At 46.0% G+C, this 19,477-nt stretch overlaps 3 protein-coding genes across 4 annotated transcripts; 2 read left to right on the top strand and 1 right to left on the bottom strand.

Moving 5' to 3' along the window:
* The first annotated feature begins 24 nt into the window (after positions 1-24).
* Positions 25-4,893, top strand: EBNA1BP2 (EBNA1 binding protein 2). Its single transcript, XM_042030447.1, has 9 exons — positions 25-135; positions 219-302; positions 560-717; positions 1,673-1,796; positions 3,016-3,105; positions 3,344-3,419; positions 3,682-3,772; positions 4,086-4,266; positions 4,611-4,893. Exons 1-9 carry the CDS (start codon positions 55-57, stop codon positions 4,659-4,661), a joined length of 936 nt encoding a protein of 311 aa, XP_041886381.1. The 5' UTR covers positions 25-54; the 3' UTR covers positions 4,662-4,893.
* A 227-nt stretch (positions 4,894-5,120) lies between these two features.
* FAM183A (family with sequence similarity 183 member A) lies at positions 5,121-8,404 on the bottom strand. 2 transcript variants are annotated; one of them, XM_042030457.1, is made up of 4 exons: positions 8,233-8,404; positions 7,448-7,507; positions 6,427-6,530; positions 5,121-5,402 (listed from the first exon to the last, which is right to left on the bottom strand). In XM_042030457.1, the coding sequence occupies exons 1-4, from the start codon at positions 8,360-8,362 to the stop codon at positions 5,304-5,306; spliced, it is 393 nt and encodes a 130-aa protein (XP_041886391.1). In that variant the 5' UTR covers positions 8,363-8,404; the 3' UTR covers positions 5,121-5,303. The 2 variants fall into 2 exon arrangements, with proteins under 2 accessions (XP_041886391.1, XP_041886392.1); XM_042030458.1 differs by lacking the exon at positions 7,448-7,507 and having other exon boundaries at positions 8,233-8,398.
* A 117-nt stretch (positions 8,405-8,521) lies between these two features.
* Positions 8,522-16,888, top strand: PIF1 (PIF1 5'-to-3' DNA helicase). Its single transcript, XM_042030459.1, has 11 exons — positions 8,522-9,032; positions 9,106-9,412; positions 9,509-9,662; positions 10,218-10,332; positions 10,407-10,513; positions 10,920-11,059; positions 11,739-11,845; positions 12,634-12,721; positions 13,260-13,405; positions 14,350-14,541; positions 14,848-16,888. The coding sequence occupies exons 1-11, from the start codon at positions 8,550-8,552 to the stop codon at positions 14,902-14,904; spliced, it is 1,896 nt and encodes a 631-aa protein (XP_041886393.1). The 5' UTR covers positions 8,522-8,549; the 3' UTR covers positions 14,905-16,888.
* The last annotated feature ends 2,589 nt before the right edge of the window (positions 16,889-19,477 follow it).

Below are 19,477 nucleotides of genomic sequence, written 5' to 3'. Positions count from 1 at the left end.
CGGCGGCCCCGGAAGCGGCGGCGCACGCGGCCGGAAGTGGCGGCGGCGGCAGCGATGGCGGCAGCGGTGGCGCGGCGTGGGTCCTTCTCGGACTCCGGCTCGGACTCGGAGGACTCCTCGCTCTCGGACTCGGAGGTGAGCCCGTGGCCGCGGTGGCGGGACCGGTGGGGAAGGGCCGCCCGGTGCCGGCGGCGCGGAGTGACCGAACTCTCTCACAGCTCCAGGAGGCCTTCGCGAGGGGCGCGCTGAAGCCGGGGCTCAACGTGGTGCTGGAGGAGCGGCCGAAGCGGCGCAATGACACGGTGAGCGGGGATGCGCGGGCTGCGGCGTGGGAACCCCGGCCCGGGCCCGCGGGCCCAGCGCCAGGTGCGGGGCGCAGGAGGCGCGGCGGGGCCGCGGGAGTCGGGGCCGGGCGGGCTCCGGTGCCCTGCACTGCTGGGGATTTCGGGTTTCTCCCGGCGGCCCCGAGAGCAGCCCGCGGTGTGGCGCGGATACTGAGCCGGGCCAGCCGCGCGGACCGGTCCGTGCGGTGCTGTACAGAGCTGTGCTCCTTTCACAGGACGGCCTGAAGCAGTGCCTGGCCGAATTCAGGCAGCAGCTCGCGTGGGTGGAAAGGCTGGACGTGACTCTGGGCCCGGTCGCGGACCCCGTCTCTCAGAGTGCTTCTACGTCTGCTGCCGTTGACCCTGAGAACGATTTCCAGAGAGAGATGAGTTTGTAAGTGTCAAAGAGAAATTTCATGTAGTGTCCCAGCGTGCTGCTTTGGGTTTGGAGTTATGTTTCACTAGTGTGCTACCGCCTGCTATACTGGCTGTCATGGTGGCACTCTTGGGCTATGTTATTTTGCATTCGATGGCTCTGAATGTTTTCCAGAATAACTACGAATTAGTGCTAGTATATTTAGCTGCCGTGTGACTGAAAATAAAGAATTTCCCTCTTCATAGCAGACTTTGATCCTTTGCTGAGAAGTTTATTTTAAAAGCTCCTTGATAGCAGGACTTTAACACAAGATATGGATTTTTCTTTGTGGGTTTGTTTTGGTGTTCTTACAGTTCTCTTGTTTTGCTTAGCCTTTTATATTCCAACGTGTAAAACTTTAACTGGAAATAAGGTAAATGTATATGTGCAAGATATAAGTGTTAATATTGTACTGCCACCTGAGCTGCTTTCAGTAGCACTGGACATGGACAGAATGTTGATATAATTCTGGACCCATGCTTGTCAGATCCCAGTATCAGCCTGCTTGTGTGAGCAGTTTGTGTCAGCACTGTGAGGTGCCTGACACGCAGGTACAGGGCTGGTGCAGTGACAGAGTCAGTGTGGTGACAGGGCTGGTGCAGTGCCAGGGCTGGTGCAGTGCCAGGGCTGGTGCAGTGCCAGTGCCGGTGTGGTGACAGGGCTGGTGCAGTGCCAGGGCTGGTGCAGTGCCAGTGCCGGTGCAGTGCCAGGGCTGGTGCAGTGCCAGTGCCAGTGCGGTGACAGGGCTGGTGCAGTGACAGGGCTGGTGCAGTGCCAGTGCCGGTGCAGTGCCAGGGCTGGTGCAGTGCCAGTGCCAGTGCGGTGACAGGGCTGGTGCAGTGACAGGGCTGGTGCAGTGACAGAGTGGTGTGGGGACAGAGTCAGTGCAGTGACAGAGCCGCTGCAGTGACAGCTGTGCTGTGCTCTCTCCCAGCTACCGGCAGGCGCAGGCAGCTGTCCTGGAAGCCCTCCCTAGGCTGCATAAGCTCCAAGTTCCTACGAGGAGGCCGGATGATTACTTTGCAGAGATGGCCAAATCAGACCAACAGATGCAGAAGGTACGTGCAATGAATGTCTTTCTTTCCTGTGTAACGTGTGTGTTTTAGCCTGTGGTAGGGAGTAAATTTAAGGTGTAATGTGTGAATACTGGCCTTAATCTCTTTTCTGATTCCTGTGACAGTGACTGTGTTTGAAACTTTGTGACAGGAGATTTCTTTCTGTTTAGGCATTTCAGTGCAATGTGGGGATTTTTATAACAGGTTGGATGATAAATTAGAAAAGGAGATTTTTTCTTAGTATGTGTAACAGTGGATGTAAACTTTCCTGTGTTTTTGCTCTTTGTCATAAGACTTGCACTTGACTGTGGCTTTAATGCAATCTTTTTTTCCTATTTAAGTATCACCTTTTGTTTCTTGTCAGTGTGTTCTCGTTTTCTGTGATTTTAAACTGTATGTTATTGAATGAATCTGTCTTGGAGAATCAGACTGGTGTAGGAAATAAGACTTTCACACACTTGCTTCTTGACTGTAGTCTTTGCTCAAAATGGAACTCTGTTTTTTGGTTTAGATTTGGAAAAAAGACTACATTGTATAAGTTAAACAAACATGAGCTGGAGTCTAGTTTAAAGGTTCATGTATGACTGGGTCACTTTTGCTTTCTGATGGAACCTTTCTAGAGAAGATGAAAAACAATAATTAGGTCGTGCTAAGGCTTAAGTCAATCCTGCACATTACTGTTCTCTTCTTTTGCTGACTTCCATTTGAAGAACAGTTCTTATCTCCCAGTGGAGTCACACACTGAATTATGAAGATGTGTTGAAATCTTTGTAATCCTTCGTAATGCAGCATCCTTAGAAAAATGTTTGTGAACAAGGAGGGAATGGAAAAGATGTTTTCTACAGGATTGTTGACTTTTCTTCAGTGCTTTACTTTTAATAATGACAAGAAAGAAACAAGCAAGTCTTCTTTATACACCCAAATAGACTGGCAAGATACTCTCAGTTCCATTAGAGCCCATTATAAGGCTTTGTCTTCTCTTGTGTGAGTTTTGTCTTTTTAGCCAGATTTTGGCTACAGATCAGTTCAGGAATTTCTGTGATTGTTCCTTGAGCTGAAAGGATGTTATGCCTATAGGCATTATCTGATTGAGAGATGTTTTCTTTTTTTACACTCATAGATAGCTCACAAATCCTGACTTTGGGACTGTACAGTAATCATAAAATTACCTTTTTTTCTTTTGTGTTACTGATAAATTTTGTTTTTTCTATTCCCTTACCAGATTCGACAGAAGCTTAAGAGTAAACAGGAAGCAATGGAAAGGTCTGAGAAAGCAAAACAACTCCGTGCAATGAGAAAATATGGCAAGAAGGTGAGGAGCAACAAAAGGGACATGTACAAAAGGATCTGTGACAAGAATTTAGAGCCTGAGTGAGGAATTGGAAAAGTGAGACCACAGGAGCCAGACAGGAGTCTGGCTAAAACATACAGAATCTGTCTAGTCTTCTGTCTAGCTGTTCTGAAGGAAAACAGAGCAAAAGATAGGATACCTTAAAAAAAAGTATGGGATACTGCAAGAAACAACACTAACATTCTGCTTCTAATCTCAGGTGCAAGTTGAGATTCTGCAGAGGAGACAAAAAGAGAAGAAAAATATGTTGAATGCAGTCAAGAAATACCAGAAAGGTAAAGTCAACTTGTCTAAGAGAGCAAATGTGTAATGGCAGTATTGGTGTGTGAGCAGTGTAGGGCAATGTGATGTGGTCACTACGTCCCTACTTCTCGGCCCTGAGCTTGGCCAGCTGCTGCTGTGCGGAATCGTGTGCCAGTGGCAGTGAAAAGCCTCCCAAGCAGCTGTTCTTCAGTGAGGGTGACCTGTTGCTATTACTTGTTTAGATTGAAAATTAGTATTTTCTGAGGTGTAGCTGTGATGTCTTCACTCTTGCAGGTCTCTCTGACAAGCTGGACTTTCTAGATGAAGAGCAGACATCGTCTCAGGGGAATAAGAAAGGCAATGCAAGTCAACGGACAAAGAAGGGGTGAGACCAGAAACAAAAGATAGTTAAACACAGAATGTCTGATTTTTTCAGTCTTCTCAGGGGATAATTTTGGGGAACAAGAAAACTGTTCTGCTTAGTGTTAAAGTAAGTCCAAGGTGGCTTTCTGCCCCTAAAGAGAAGAAAACTATGGCCAAAATGGAACAGAGACTGAAATGTGCTAATTTCTGCATCATCTTTGTTATGAGGGGAAAGGTTTATGATGGTTGATGGGAGACCATGAATATATATGTCTGTTTCGAGAGCTTTCTACAACAAGGAATATAGGCAGTGATGCTGGTTGGTTGTTTTTCAGACCAAATGCCAAAAGACGATACAAAAATCAGAAGTTTGGTTTTGGTGGGAAGAAGAAGGGCTCAAAATGGAACACAAAGGAGAGTTTTAATGATGTATCCAGCTTCCAATCAAAAGTGGCTCACAACAAAGGCCCAGGGAAAGGAGGAAGAGGAGGAAAAGGAGGGAAAAAAGCCCTTAATGTAAGTAAAATGTTTCATGAAAATAATCCTGGTTGGCTAGGAAGCCAGGCCATGTCTGGCAGGGAGAGATGAGCACATGATGGGTGCCTCCAGCATCTGGAAGTGATGCCTATCTTTGGGAGCTAAGCATAATTCAGTTACTAACAGAGTTGAGGACTGGTTTGGTATCAGCAGGAAAATGAGAAGGGGAATTAAAAAGTGCTGTTTGCTACCGGTATGCCAAAACCTCCCTCTCCAGATGTACTGACAAATATTCTCTCCTGGGTATCCTCCCCAAGCTATAGAGCTAGAACAAAGATGGAGAACATGAAAATAAAGATCTGAATCTGTCCTATTTTTTGCAGAAGAGACCTGGAAAGAGAGCAAGGCAGAAAATGAAGAACCGAGCCCGTTAAGAGGACTATGCTCCCCAGTGTGGTTCCTGTGTTTCTTTGTGTTGCAAGATGTGTTTCTGCTGTCATGAAGCAACTAACTCTGGAGCAAGCTGGATGCTTTACAATGGCAAGGAAAAGAAGTCAGTGGAAACCAGTGCCTTATCACTAATTTCTTTTTACTGTGTGTTTTGTTGAAGGATTGTTTTCTACTTAAATCTTTGGTGTGTGAATGCATTAAATGGTTTGCACAGAACTATGTGTAACTCATATTTAGCTGTTCTGTGAATGGTGGCTGAAGCCTGCCCTTTGTTCCCTTCATTCTGACAGCTTTTTCCACCACTACTGTTAAGATGAAGCTGGTGACCTTGAGTTCTGGGTCATGTTGCCGATGTCGAAAGAAGTCTGAAAATTTTTGAGATGTTAGAGTGGTTTTTTAGACTATTTGTGTAGATGGGTATAGAAACAGCAGTGAGACGAATACAGAGCCTTGCAGATAGATTTATTTGTGTCACTGTTGTCAGGTTGCAAATCTGGACAGATTGAGGTTTTCTTTTTTCTATTGTCTCTCACCAGAAATCTGCCAGACTGGCTAGATAATGAGCAGGGCCTAACACACTAGATGTCATTAACATTCTATCTGTGGCTTTCCCCCCATAGTAGTCCTTAAGACTTCTCTCCCCGTGGCGCAGGGTAGCCATGGATCGTAATCTCAGTTATCCGGCGTGGGAAGTAGAATCTGCGGTCAGTACGGTCCAAAGGAACCTGGGAAACAAAAATGACAAACCGTCATGTGTTTTTACTAAAATTAATAGTAGTAGTCCCTCCTGAGGAGAGTGATGCACAGAGTTCTGCTGCTGAGAAATGTCCAAATGACGGAAGAGCAGGGTACCACTGTGCTGTTCACTGCTTTGTCATGGTCAAACCTGCTGAAAAAGGAAAACTTAACAAATTAAACAACATCATGAGTCCTGACTCTAAACATTGAACTTGCTCCCCTACACACAATTTTAGTTGCATCTTCCCTGCCAGACTAATTCTACCAGCAGTTCCTTAATATCATAGAGCCCGGCGGGGATGTCTGTCTCTACCCTTGTCATGAGTAACTAGTTTACTTGATGTGTAATATGAGAAGTCAGTGAAGACTGTCTTATTTTCTTATTTATCTTAGTTTTCTTTATAACAGGCCAAAATTTGCCTTTCTCAAAACACTAATCTACAAAGTCAGTGATCATCTGTTTGTCAGATATGATTGATGTCTCAGCTTGTTAATCATATTTCTTTTCTTCCTGTTTATTCACACTTCCCCAGATGAATCCTCGCTGGTGTATCTGCTTTGGGTATACTTATGTGATTATTAATTTTATGGTTCTGCTTGCAATTTGTTCGAAAGACGCTGTGCAGCAGCATGTTTCTTTTCACAGTACTTCTGTACATTACTTCACATTGCTCACTACACCATTTCTCATGGCTGAATGCTTTAATAAACAGCCCTGAGTACACCTGTGGCATTTGGCAGTGCACTGTCACTGTCACCGTAGATGTTTTGCATTCGGGTTTCTCAGGGGAAGTGTACTGCTTCTCTGTTCACAAGTCTGTGCCAGTGTGAAGAGTCCTCTTAGGTGTAAACTTTAAAAATTTGTTACCTGTGAACGGCTCTGCTCATTCCTAATAATTCTTGTTTTCCTTGTTTGTCACAAATTGTTTTCCTGCATGAGTATTTTTCAGTGTGACAGGCTTAACATCTCTGAATCCTGTAAAGAGCTGAATCTTTAAGCACCCTACTCACCAAAGGTGTTGTGTTCCAGCCAATTTCTTGGCTTTCAGTTTGTGGCTCTGAATATTTCTTTCTTGGCACCAGTACTGCACGGTGAAGAAGATTCAGGAATTCATCTGTTGTTTTACGAGACACAGATACAAATGAAAGAAAGCGTGTTTAAAAATCAGTCACCTGTGCACCTGTGTTAAAATGTGTTAGAATCTTAACGCTCTCCAAGCCATAACAAGAAAGCCAAGGTAGAGGCAGCCTCTGTGCTGCTGTGATGATATTGTCAGAGTGCATGGTGATGTTTCTACTTGAATATCTCCTGAAGAAGTTTCAAGATTTGCCTGACAATACTGTCCTGTTAGTTCTGGTATCCCTGTCTACTGTACTGCACCATCTTACTTTTCCTACACCACATCTAGTACAAACCAGTGCTCCATGACAGCTCTTGACTTTTTCAGTTGCCTGCAGTCTTTCCCTGGTTTGGTTTTCTACCCTCCTCAGTCCTTGACTAGAACAGGCCAACCTTACCTGACCCATCAAGATTTTTAGGCAAAATTAGCATTTTAGAAATAAGGGAGCAACTGTTAAATGGGTTCTCGTTACAGTACTCAAAGACTGGGCAGCCATTTCAGCAGTTTAACCTGTGTGGTGGTTAGGTAGACTCTGCAATGCCAGGCAACACGTACATATAGAACATGCTTCTAGGTATTTTTGTTTTCCCCTTAGATTCTCAAGCAAAATTTTATAGTATGAATATAAGGAATTAAATGTATTTTACAGCATATATTTATTTTAATTAAAAACAAAAATAAAAGCATAATTGCATGAATGCAAACTTGTGCTGAAAATGGAAAGTAACGGGAAAGGGCCTTAAGGTGGAAAAAAACCTGCTTTACAAACAACAATCATAAAAGCATTTAACTTACTTATATGATCACAGAGGCGTTTACACATACATGGTATTTTAGACTGATTACAATTATTAAATCTTACGTGTTAATTTTCTTACGTAATTATCACAAGGTTTTGAGAGACTTCTTACCATCTGTTGGCTCATGTACGTTTTCATGCCAAGACATTGGCTTCCTAGCAACCATGTGAACTGGAAAGAAATGAGGCAGGTGATTTACTTCTATGTGAACTTGGCATCACAGCCAGGTGTAGAATATGTATTATTGAACTGCATGTGAATAGAAGATAATGAGTTACAAATACTGACTAATGGCAACTTGTAGGAAGGGAATGGCGTTAAGTGTGCTAAAGGCCCTTTTACAGGATGCTGCCTTTGCTCACCACATCAGAGTCCCGCCCCACCCAAGGGGTGGCCTGCAGAGTGCCGAGTCTCAGGAAATTATTTTCCTTTGTTGATTTATTGCAAAACCTAGACCTGAAAGAATACTCACATCACCTGTCTGTACTAGCACAAACTGTGAATTGGCAGGGAGGAAGCAGACCAGGAGCTGAAGGAACATGGTATAGTGTTGGGGTCCTCTACCCCATCTTGGCTCTGTATTTACACAGAATTTGTAGGTTCCACATCCTAAATAGTTGCCTCACTTCTATGTGGTTACTAAAGGCACCATCTGGGCAAATGGGTCATGTCTCCGTTCTGAGTGTGCAGACCAGTTCATCAGGCAACAGGAAGGACCACCAGTTGCCCTTTGCAGCTTTACCCCTCTCACTGGCCACTGCTGCCGTGCTTGGGTGAAGCTGCTTGTCTCCGGCGTGCAGCTGAGCGCTGCGGGCCTGCCTTCGCCCTCCCTGCTCCCCTCACCGCTTGTCTTGCCCGGCGCTTTACGCCAGTTCCCTGTGGCCGCGAGGCCTCACCGGGCTGGAGGGGGTTCACGGTGTACTTCGTGAAGACCAGCTGCCACTGCCGCTCCTTGTTGGCCCGCTCGCTGTGGAAGCGGTTCTGCAGCGCGTCCGGCGGTCCCCTGTCGCTGCTGCGATCGGCCATGGCCGCGCCGGCGCCGCGCGTCCCGCGCCCATGGCAACGCCCACGTGTTGCCGGCGAGGCCGCTGATTGGTCCACCCGGCGCTCCGCCTCGCGCCCCTTTCTTCGCGCCTGCTATTGGCCGTCGAGTTAAAGCCCCGGCGCTGATTGGCGGCGGCGCACGCGGCGCGTTTGAACGGCCGGCGGGGCGATGGAGGCGGCGGAGCTGCGCTGCACGGCGGCCGTGGAGCAGCCGCTGCCGGGGGGACTCGCTCCGCGCCGCCGTGTGATGCGGGATGCGACCGTGCTGCTGGGCCGCAACGAGCTGCGGCAGCCCGTGCTGCGGGTGGCCGGCGGCAGCGGCGCGGCGGCGGCGGTGCTGAGCTTCGCGCTGGTCGGTGACGCCGTGAGGCTCTTCACGCGGTTCGCGGGCGAGGGGCGGGCGGCGGTGCGCGTGGGGCCGGACGGCGCCCAGGTGCTGCTGTCCGACTGTCCCCCGGACGCTCTGCGCCGCTTCCTCCGCCTCCTGCGGCTCAAGGTGGCCGCCGGGTCGCGGGACGAGCCGCGCCGTCCCCGCCTGCTGGACCGGCCGCCGCCGTCCTTCTCCGTCATCAGCCCGGTGCAGGAGCGGGACCTGCTGTGCGGCCCCGGCCGCCGCCGCGCCGGCGAAGAGCCGGGGGAACGCCCGGCGGAGGTGAGTTCCGGGGCGAGGGGGCCGCCCCGGGTAGCGGCCCTGCCCTCACAGCGCACCCCCGCCTGTCCCGCAGGTGCCCCGCGCGGAGAGGCGGCCCCCGGCGAGGCTCTCGGCGGAGCAGGAGGCGGTGTTGGGCGCCGTGAGGAGCGGGAAGAGCATCTTCTTTACCGGCTCTGCAGGTGAGGGGCCCTGGAGACTCTCATCGGCTCCCCGGGGAAAGTGCTGGCCATTGACCTGTTGCTTCTCCCTCGAAGGGACTGGGAAGTCGTTCCTGCTGAAGAAAATCGTGGGCTCCCTCCCTCCGAACATCACCTACGCTACAGCCAGTACGGGAGTGGCAGCTTGTCACATCGGTGGCACTACTCTCCATGCCTTTGCAGGTGATGGCCTGCCCGACAGCAAGGGGCTGGGGGCTCTCACTCCCTTCCCAAAGAATCAGGAGCATCCTAAAGCATTACTTTTTTCTCTTCTGACAGGGATTGGCTCTGGGAAGGCACCGCTGGAACAGTGCATTCAGCTGGCAGAGAGGCCGGGGGTGCGCCAGCACTGGCTGGCCTGCCAGCACTTAATTATCGATGAGATCTCAATGGTGGATGGCAAGTTCTTTGACAAGCTGGAGGCAGTGGCAAGGTGAGCAGTTGTCAGGTCAAACAACTAGTGGAAATGAATTTCCCTGAACTTCCAGGCTGCTTCCTTTCTTTAGTTTTGTGAATGGATACAAGGCAGCTGCTGGTACAGAACTGTAAGGAAGTATGAAATCATAGTATCTGGGCAGACCTTTACCATGAGATAGGTTTTGGTCATGTCCCCTCCTCACTCACAGCTGTGGCTGTTTGGGTTGTTCTCCTCATCTTGTGAGCTAAGTGTTGTCTATAGAGCTGAGTCCAGAATATACAGCTGTGCCCAGAAGGTCTCTCTTGTAGAGGGAAGTAGCTGTAGTATGACAGCCACTAAGCAACCAAGACTGGTAAATGACCTCGGGGGTAGGTAAGCAAAGCAGGTTTAATGTCTTGCACTACTAGCATTGCTTAATTATTTGAGCTCTTCTGACACAACTGGGGATAAACATCTTTCACTGCAGGTAGTCTATGTTTGAATATACTGATAGATTAAGAAGTAGCTTCTGGGACCTGACTATGTCCAGGTTCTGGAGGACATTCAAAACTTTTCTTCCATCCCTTTCAGGGCAGTCAGAAAACGGGATGAACCTTTTGGAGGAATTCAGCTAATTATCTGTGGGGATTTCTTACAGCTACCCCCAGTCTGCAAGGCTAATGAAGAAACCAAGTTCTGCTTCCAGGTACAAAACTGTTCCTAAACTCATTCTCATACTTCACATCTGCCTCTTTCTTAACAAGAGAATGATCTTTCCAGGCAAAAAGCTGGAGAAAATGCATCCACATAAACATGGAGCTGACTGAAGTGCGGAGACAGACTGACAAGACCTTTGTCTCGCTCCTGAATGCAATCCGTTTGGGCAGGTGAGGGGAAGCTCCTCTCTCTTTGTAATCCCTGCTCCCCACTGATGGAGCAGAGGAAAGAGCAGTTTGTCACTTTTATGTGTTCCATCAGGAATGTGTAGCTGTGGGCAAAAGCTATAAATGCTTTAGTTAATGTAGACGGGTTTCATATATGCTGCTCTGGTAAGCAAAGACACTTCCTAGGGTCTCTCTGCAATTTCTATGAATTAATTCAAAGGATCCTGAGCTGGCAGTGGCCAGGACAAGGCTGGGGCACATTCTGGCTCTGCTGTCTGACTTTATGCAGGTATCTTTTTCTTTCCTCTCTGGAGGCCTGCATCTTGCACAGACTAATCCAGCTGTGTGGAGGTTACTGCTGCTCAAATCTGTTCACTTTAAAGAATAATTCCCTTTTCCTGCCTACCAGGTGCACAGAGGAGGTCACCAGACAGCTGATGCAGACGGCCGCTCACAGGTCTGAGCGTGATGGGATCCTGGCTACGCGGCTCTGCACCCATAAAGATGATGTAGAAATAACCAATGAGAGACGCTTGCACCAGCTACCAGGTGAACTCTGTGGGGAAACTGCTGGCTTTGGGGCTGAGCTCTGCGTGGATGCAATGGGGGTCCTGGGTGTCAGGTGGAACTAGTGTGTTCTGTCATGCACAACAGCACCAGTCCAAGCCCTGTGCGTTGGAGTTGAGCGGTCTGGGGAAAAAGTTCACCGTTTTTTGTTTAAAAATCCACAATGTCACTATTTGGTTTGTAACAGACAGCAATCTCATGGCTTGCTGTGAGGTAGGGGTGGATAATTTATTGCCTCCACACCCCTGCTTTTTCTTTCTATAGCATCTTAGAAAGGCCATGCTCTCTCCAGCCATGACTTGAATTAAGGGCTACTTAATTTTTTGCCTCCCTTGCTGGCCCTTGGATTCTTCCTTACTCTGCTTTAGAGATCTGGAGTTGGTAGTAAGTGAAACCGCTAAAAATGCTGTCTGCCCAGATCTTAGTTACTGCTGACCTTTGATTCCTGTGCCTTCTCATGCTCTGGAAGTTATATAGGGAAGAGAGGCAATAGTGAGCTCTCTGCTGTTAGATGTGACAAGGTTTGTGTGAGGATGTCCTAGCAGCAGAGCAAAATGGATATTAAAAGAGGAATTGCTGTTAGAAATAAATGCTGAACCTCCTGAAATGCTGTGTAGAATATGTTCAATGGTTGCAATTTCTGTCTTTCTTTCCTTAACAGGAGAAGTGCACGTGTTTGAGGCTTTGGATAGTGACCCAATGCTAGGGAAGTTAATTGATGCTCAGTGTCCTGTGGGTGGTAGAGTTGAGCTAAAGCTCGGAGCTCAGGTAAGTGTGTACATACATGTATGATAGACCAGATCAAATGGCATAAGAAAAATAAAGGAATGTCAGAGAAATGTATAGAGTAGATTAATATATAGAATGCAAATTCAATCTAGAATGGCTGTGCCAGGCCAAAAGAAGACTCCCAATCTTTGTATCTATTCTGCTTAGAATCTTACCCAGATAGAGGGTGAGTACAGGTCCATGTCCTGGGGACAGTGGTGATTGCTGTGGCTTTGACAGACATGTCCCATCAAATTTGGAAGCTTTCCAGTAGCAGAGAGCACAAGCAGTCCTTGCCTGCAGTCTCAGCTCCAGGTACAGCAGGAGTCCCAGCCTGTAAAGGTATAGCACAGCTTGCCATGTTTGCTGGACTGGGCACCTTGCTCTGAGCTAGGGCTGTCAGAGTGGAAAGGATGTGGGATTGTACTTAGTAGTAGCACTGTTTGCTTTGGAAACTTGCTCCTTAGTTGTTCCCAGAATCTATATATGCATAGGCTGGTTGGTGCCTGGGGAAGGGGAAACTGCTCCCTGGATCTGAGTTCACAGCTGTGGACAGAAATAGCTCAAGTAAAGTGTTCAGTGCTGTCAAATGATATAGTTAGGAATCCTAGGAAGGAAAGGCTGTGAAACAATTTCAATCAAATTGGAGATGGTGCTGCAATAGGCAGGATAGGATGATTTGGCCAAATCAGCCTGATGTGCTTATGCTTTCTGGCAAGAAGTTTAGCTGCAGGTGGCTGAACAGGCAGTAGAACCAGTGCATTAAAGAATTTTCTTTTTTGCTGTAGGTGATGCTAGCAAAGAATTTGGATGTGTCTCGAGGGCTGGTGAATGGGGCACGAGGTGTTGTTGCAGGATTTGAAAGTGAACAGAAGGGTAAGTAAGCCTTTTGATTTTTGTTGAAGGAAGTGGGAAAATAGCAAAACAGTTTGTCATTGGTGGCTGATGACTTCTTAATTTTGTTTACAGCTTGGTAATAATTTGAGGGAAAGCAGGGAGATCTCTGCAAGCTTGGGGCTCTCACGAGCTGTGATGTCATGCACTGCATCAGCTGTAGCTATCTGTAGGCCTCTTGTGTTCTCTCTTCTGTATTCTGTATGTAAATGTGTATGCTCATTTCAATTTCCTGTTTGTTCTGTTGAAGCAAGTTTTGATGGATTTTTGTTTGTTTTTCTCAAAGAATAATGTTCTGGTACCTGGAAAATGTATTTTTCTCTGCATCTCAACTGCTAAAATACCTGACTTAAATTCTCCTGCTTAAGTAGGTGTCAAACATAATTTCAGGACATGCTATATACTGTCTGTGGATTTAGGTTTGGTTTAGGCAGAAAAAAGGTGTTCTTAAGCTGCTGACATCCTGGCTGTTGAGCGTCAGGAACACATCCCTGTTTCTTTCCTGCTCCCATTCCTACAGGGCTGCCTAAAGTGAGGTTTCTCTGTGGGGTCACGCAGCTCATAAAAATGGAGAAATGGGTCTTCAAAGGACCCTCAGGAATTCATCTGAGTCGTCAGCAATTGCCTTTAAAATTGGCATGGGCCATTTCCATTCACAAGAGCCAGGTGGGTGTCAGCTGTCTTTAGACTTTTACACCATTATAAACATTATTTCCTGGGTGAGCTTGCATTGCTGGTGAAACAGGAGGGAAAGCTGAAAGGCCCTTATTGGAGGGGAACTCTAGAATATGTGTCTAGCTGCAGAGGGATAGCATCTCTTCTGCTTGTGATGCTTGCCTGTAGGGTCACAGATGGGCTGTCAGTACTACTGGGGTTTCTGTAAGGGCACTGCCATCTGCAGAGTTGGTGTTGGACTATAAAGCAGCATTATTTACCACTGTGGGCTGATGACAGTAGTGTTTCCCTGAGAGTCACCAGCATTAGGGACCCTGAGCTCTGCAGCATAACTGAGGAAGCTGCTGGTGCCACAGCTGTGCTCTTTGGGCTGGACTCGCCCTCTGGCGCTGTGCTGTGGGGATTTTTTCAATATAACTTTCAATGTAACAGTGTAATGTTTTAAAAGTTCCTTCCTTTCCAGAAGACTTCATGATTGGTCTTAGAGGCCTGCGAGTTTGTTCCCCTGCCACAGTTTAAACCAGGCCATTCTGTAAATTCTGCTGCACCTGGGACAACCCATGAGACAGGGCTGGCCAGGCCTTACCCAAACTCTCTCAGATCTGCCTGAGGACTGCTTGAGAATGGTGCCTGCTCCAGTTAACTACTAGGAGTGAAACCAGCAGGATTTCTTTCCCTGCTGTGTTGATTAGATGGGATTTATGGAGTTTCACACAACAAGAGGCTCATTGGAGTCAGTTAGTGGATCCTACTATCTACTAGCAATTTCCTGACAGTGGAAAACTGCCTTTGCTTTCTACTGATTCCCTTTTTTAAAATCAAAACCTTATACCAAAGATGGTACCCTGTACAGACTCACGGGTTAGGTTAGTGTTAGTACAGCACAATGTTCTTGTTTGTTTGCTCTGTAACAAAGCTCTTTGTGCCTTTGCTAGGGCATGTCTTTAGATTGTGTGGAAATCTCCCTGTCTCGTGTCTTTGAAAGTGGGCAGGCTTATGTAGCCCTCTCCCGAGCCCGAAGCCTTGCAGGTCTCCGTGTTCTGGATTTTGACCCAAAAGTAGTGAGAGCTGATCCTGCTGTGCTGCAATTCTACAGACAGCTGAGACGTCATCAGCTTCTGAGCCAGGTAAAGAAAAATCTCACACTAGCAAAGCCTGCCTTGCGCAACCAGGATAGACATGTTCGCACCGAGATGTTTCTTTTTCTTCCTAAGCAAGATCAACACTTGCAGTGGCAAGAGAGATGAAACTGCAGAGCAGCTCTTGGTGACAAAATATCTACTGTAGTGTTGGGGTTGTGTAACACTTGCTGGGCCCTCTGGGTGAAAGGATGGGTTGGGATTCTTTGATCCTCCTCTTGCAGGAAGGAATGAAAGAGAAGTGAGCACAAAATAAATCTGTTGCCTTTTTTTTTTTCTTCGTACTCCCCAAAGGATTCACTACACACCAATTCAGATGCTGATGAGAAGGAGAACTGGAAGTGCAACTGAGAATGCTCTGCTGGTCTCTGTGAGGTGTCAGCACAGACTGCTGAGATGCAGCGATCTTGTTGTGTATATTTGATGACATAGACAAAGTCAAAGGAAATTTTTTAGATGTTTGCTTCATTCAGATAACTCTGGACATGTAGAACTATCCCATCTCATGCCTTTGGAATTTGGAAGGCTTCTGAAGACCCCTTCTGAGCCCACAGCCTTGAGTACTCCTGTGTCACAAAAGCAACTCTAGTAAACAAAATGACTGAACACGGATGTGCCTGAGAGACGTTTCTACAGTTCTCTCCTGCCTGCTAATTGTGTTTTATTCTCTGCACATACAGACTGAAACCTGTGTGCCTTTCTTCAAGTATACCACTGCTGAGAGATGGAAAGTGTGTGCCTCCTTTGCTTGCATGGACTGTTCACAGAAGCTGCTGACACAAGGGAAAGCAGTGCTAAATATCTGGAATACTTGATTCTCCTGCAAGAGAAGAGCTGTTCTTGCTGCCTGACACCAGGAGGCTTTGCATAACTCCTTCCACAAGCAGAACTGTCAGAGTTGCACACTGCCTGTTATGCTGATACATAGCATTTTTATTAGGGTGTTGCATACAATAAGATGTGATTTTTTTTTTTTTTTAACCTTTTGAGATGAGCTGTCACTATCTAAAAATAGGAGGAAGTCCTACATCTTATACCCATAATTATGGAACTATAAGAACTGCGAAGATTCATTACTCCATGAGCAAGAAGGGGGTGAGAGGAGATGGGTGCTGGTGGGACTCCCTCTTGTTTAAACATGTGAGGTTCCCATTCAGATGGGAGTTTCTCCTGGAAAAAATGTGTCGGACTAATAAGGTGGAACTTGAATGTGCAATAGAGAATAATGATTAAGGACATGTGAAGTGAGCTGTAACTTCACTTGTTTCAGTAAAAGCAGAGATGAGCAGAACTAATATACTGCCCTCTTAATAGAGGAGAAGTTTTGGTCTTTGTATTTTAGCACTTTGCTTAAAGCTAAAGTAACTTGTATATTTTATGATGTTTTACATATGGGAATAACATAAAATAACATCCAGCTGGAACTTGTCTCTTGCAGGGGAATGTCTCTAAAAAAGCCTCTGCAGTGTAAGCAAGTTGAAGGCCATTTCTTGGCAGCTGCTCTCCTTAAAGCCAGGAAAGGATGTTGACTAGCCAGTGGTTAACATAACAGAAAACAGACTTTGATAAGATTTCAAAATTTATTTTTAAGTGTATTTTTTAGTGGATTTTTGTTTTGTTTGTGTGTTTGTTGTGTTGTTTTTTTCTGGGCTTGAGAAGGTAGAGTCTTGGAGGAAGCAATAGTCTAAGACAGAAGTGTGACTATTATTCAGAGAGGTCCTTAATGTATCAGCACATTGTTCCTTCAAAGGAGTTTGGTGGGGAATGGATTAAAGTACCTGGAGGTGGAGCTGGAGCCTATGGAAGGCAAATCCCAAACCATGTGCTTGGCCAGGGGGCTGGTTTCAGTTAATACTCCTGTGGGCTTTTAAAGATGGGATGCTGCAGTGTGAGGGCTGTGTGTTGCATTGGAGGTTTAAGTGTGGGATCCGAAATGCCCAGGATGTTAAAGTGAGTTTTACTGTTGGGGTAGACAGCCATGAAGAATATGCCAGGCGTGCCCAGTCATACAAAATGCATTGATTTATTGACTGATTAGGTAAGAGTGATGAGATAATGCAGGTTCAAATCCTTTAATACCTCTTAAAAAGTTCCTGTACCCCTGTAATTGCAAGATAATTTAGAGTGTAAGAGAGGTGAATATGTACAATGCAAATAAACTTTTAATTGTGATTTTGTGAGGCAACTTACTTAACTGCAGCTTTCATGGATTTAGTGACTGAAATCTTTCCAGTTGTATGTGGGGGGTTGGTGCCAATTTGAGATAAAATGCTAAACAGAATTTAAAGATGAAAAGGTTAATCAATATTTCATTTAGTATTAAATCTACATGAAATATTGTGGATGCCTTCTCAGTGATGGAACTGTGGGAGCAGAATAGCTGTGGCTTTTGAAGGGTTGGCATTGGTTCTGAGGCCAAAAGGTGTCCATCTGTGTAAATTTTGGATGTTCTCACTTCCAGCTAAAGCAGATACAGGAACGGGTGCTGAGTTTGAAGGCTGCTATTTAAATCCTAAAAGAAGCAGTCAGGACAAATCTGAGCTGTCAGGCTCTCTCATGGCTCCCCTTTGGTTGGGTTTATGATGAGGCCTTTTTTTAACAGAATAATGCTTCCCTTGATACAATAATTATCCCTTCTTCCACATTCTCCATAGCATATTAATTTTTCTTGCAGAGGTACTGTCTAGAGCTAGAACTCAGTACATCACCATGGGATTAAAAAAAAAAAAACCACAAGTTTTTATTGTGGTGATTGTACTGGAAGAACAGAGCTGCTCCTCTTCCTCTCTTCGTTAAGTCAGTCAAATGAAGAAGAATCTGAAGACTGAGTAGCTTTTTACATGAGGCTGCCTGAGGCCATCAGCTTTCACCTGCTGAGACAAGGTGGGCTCAGCGGGTTGGGTTTTTGCAGGAACAATTTCCGTGAAACTGTCAGAGCAAGCACCTGTGCCATCCTCATCTTGCACAGCCGAGAGCTCGTGCTTCCCCCCTGCCCTGCGTGGATCTTCTCCACAGGCTCTGCTCCTTCGGGAAAAGTCTGCACTGCCATGGTTTCTCTGGGGACCGCAGAGGGACCTGGAGCATCTCCTCCCCTCCAGCCTGGGTGCTCCGAGGTACTCATTTCTCCTGCGGTTTTCCTCACACCCTGCAGTTTCCCCCCTCAGTCTGTTGTTCCAGTGGTTCAGCTGTGCTGGCACTGGCCAGAACTGGCCAGGCTGGGCACAGGGCAGCCCTGACTGCTCCTCACAGAGATTCCCACCAACACCTGGGCTCGGACAGCTGAAACACCGGGAGCCAGGAGTGGGAGCACCCTTCGAAATGCCCCACTACCCTCGCCTGCAGAGTGTACGCTGGATGTCCTGGGATGAGAGGAAAGGCTGGAGGCTCTCTGGTGAGGGGAGAGGCAGGAGCTGGCCCCTGGTGAAGCTGGAGCCCAGGTGACAGAACAGGCTCTATGAGGGCACTTGGCTGAGCAGCGATGGCTTGGTCCTATCCCTGTGGAAAAAGAGGGATTCCATTACTCTGCTCCCATAAATATGGGGAATGAATATTCTCTCTCTTCACAAACTGAAGAGAAAGCATTTAAGCATTTAAACGTCTGTCTTAACTGCAGCTATCATTAAGTGAATTAAACTAAGAGTTTGATTCATAATTGGCATTTCTGTTACCACAAAGTACAGCCATTCTCTTTTCAAATACATTAAACCATAAGAAACTGCTCTATACCAGCTAAAGCTCCATAATGCATTTATGTGTTACTGGAAGCATAGTTCACAAACAGAATGTTACTAAAACCTTACCAGCTTCCAGTTTAAATCTTTTTATGGTGATTTAACACCCTTCTTGTTCTTTATGTGACATTTTCATTATAATTAAACATGAATGTGTCCTCACAGCCTGTGCCCACAAGTCCTGTGAGCACAGGAAAGGCAGCAATAGTCCTGTAGGTCTCGGGTGCTGTAATAAGATTGTGTCCAGGAATTAGACTTTCATATCCAGAATTGCTCTGAATACATCAAAAAAATGCTACTCTTAAGTAATGGAAATATAGTACATTATTGGTTGTGCTATGAATGCTAATAATGTCATTTTTCTTGCAGATATTACAAGTTTCTCATTTTATATTAGGCCACTCTGTGACATATAATTGTCTTCTTGCTGTTAAATCTAAGCAGTTCTGTTATTAGCATGAGAAAAGACCTGAATTGCTAGAGATTGCATTTAGATGTGTAAAATTTCTATTTTGCTGTTTCCTATATGATTATTTTATGCTTCTTTCTATTACAAATCATAAGATGTTGGATGGAATATTTTAGCTGAGCTACTGACTAGTATATAATTTATGAACTCTGGTTATAGAGGCAAAATAAGTTGATAACTCTAAGAGTAGTTTTTCACTTACAAATATTGAATACTGCACTATCTGAATTTTTTTTCTTGTGAATTTGTTATGGTGTTGGTACAGGGGGCTGTCAGATGTTCCAAAGAACATGAGAGCTCTTCTGGGGTGGCAGCTGGGCAGGCACCAACAGCTTCCTAATGGGGACTGGGTTCCAAGGTAACACATGTTTTTACTAAATTGTTTATTACAATATTTCTGCAATGAGAACTATGATAAAAATGCCTCTGAGAAATTTGTTTAAGATTTTTTAATTAAGATTTTTTTTTTTAATGCTATGGAGTTCGTAATATTTTTTTCACCCTCTTATTTCTCAAAATGTATGTTTTTTGTCAACAGGTAGGTGAATGTATACACAAACCACATCTTCCATCTACTCTTCTTAAGCCACTGGGCTATCTATATATCAGCTTTCTATAGGACACAGAATTCTTTTCCCCCCCAAATTATTATAAATACCCTGAGAATTACAGGGGGATTTGCACAGACTTTCAGTTGGAGGTTAGGAGTTGGTCCAGGTCTTTA

This window comes from Corvus kubaryi, unplaced genomic scaffold (assembly GCF_017639235.1).
Source record: "Corvus kubaryi isolate FWS band 111438036 unplaced genomic scaffold, C.kubaryi_AGA036_p1.0 37334, whole genome shotgun sequence".
Taxonomy (NCBI): Eukaryota; Metazoa; Chordata; class Aves; order Passeriformes; family Corvidae; genus Corvus; species Corvus kubaryi.
This window is presented reverse-complemented; position numbering and strand designations above follow the sequence as displayed.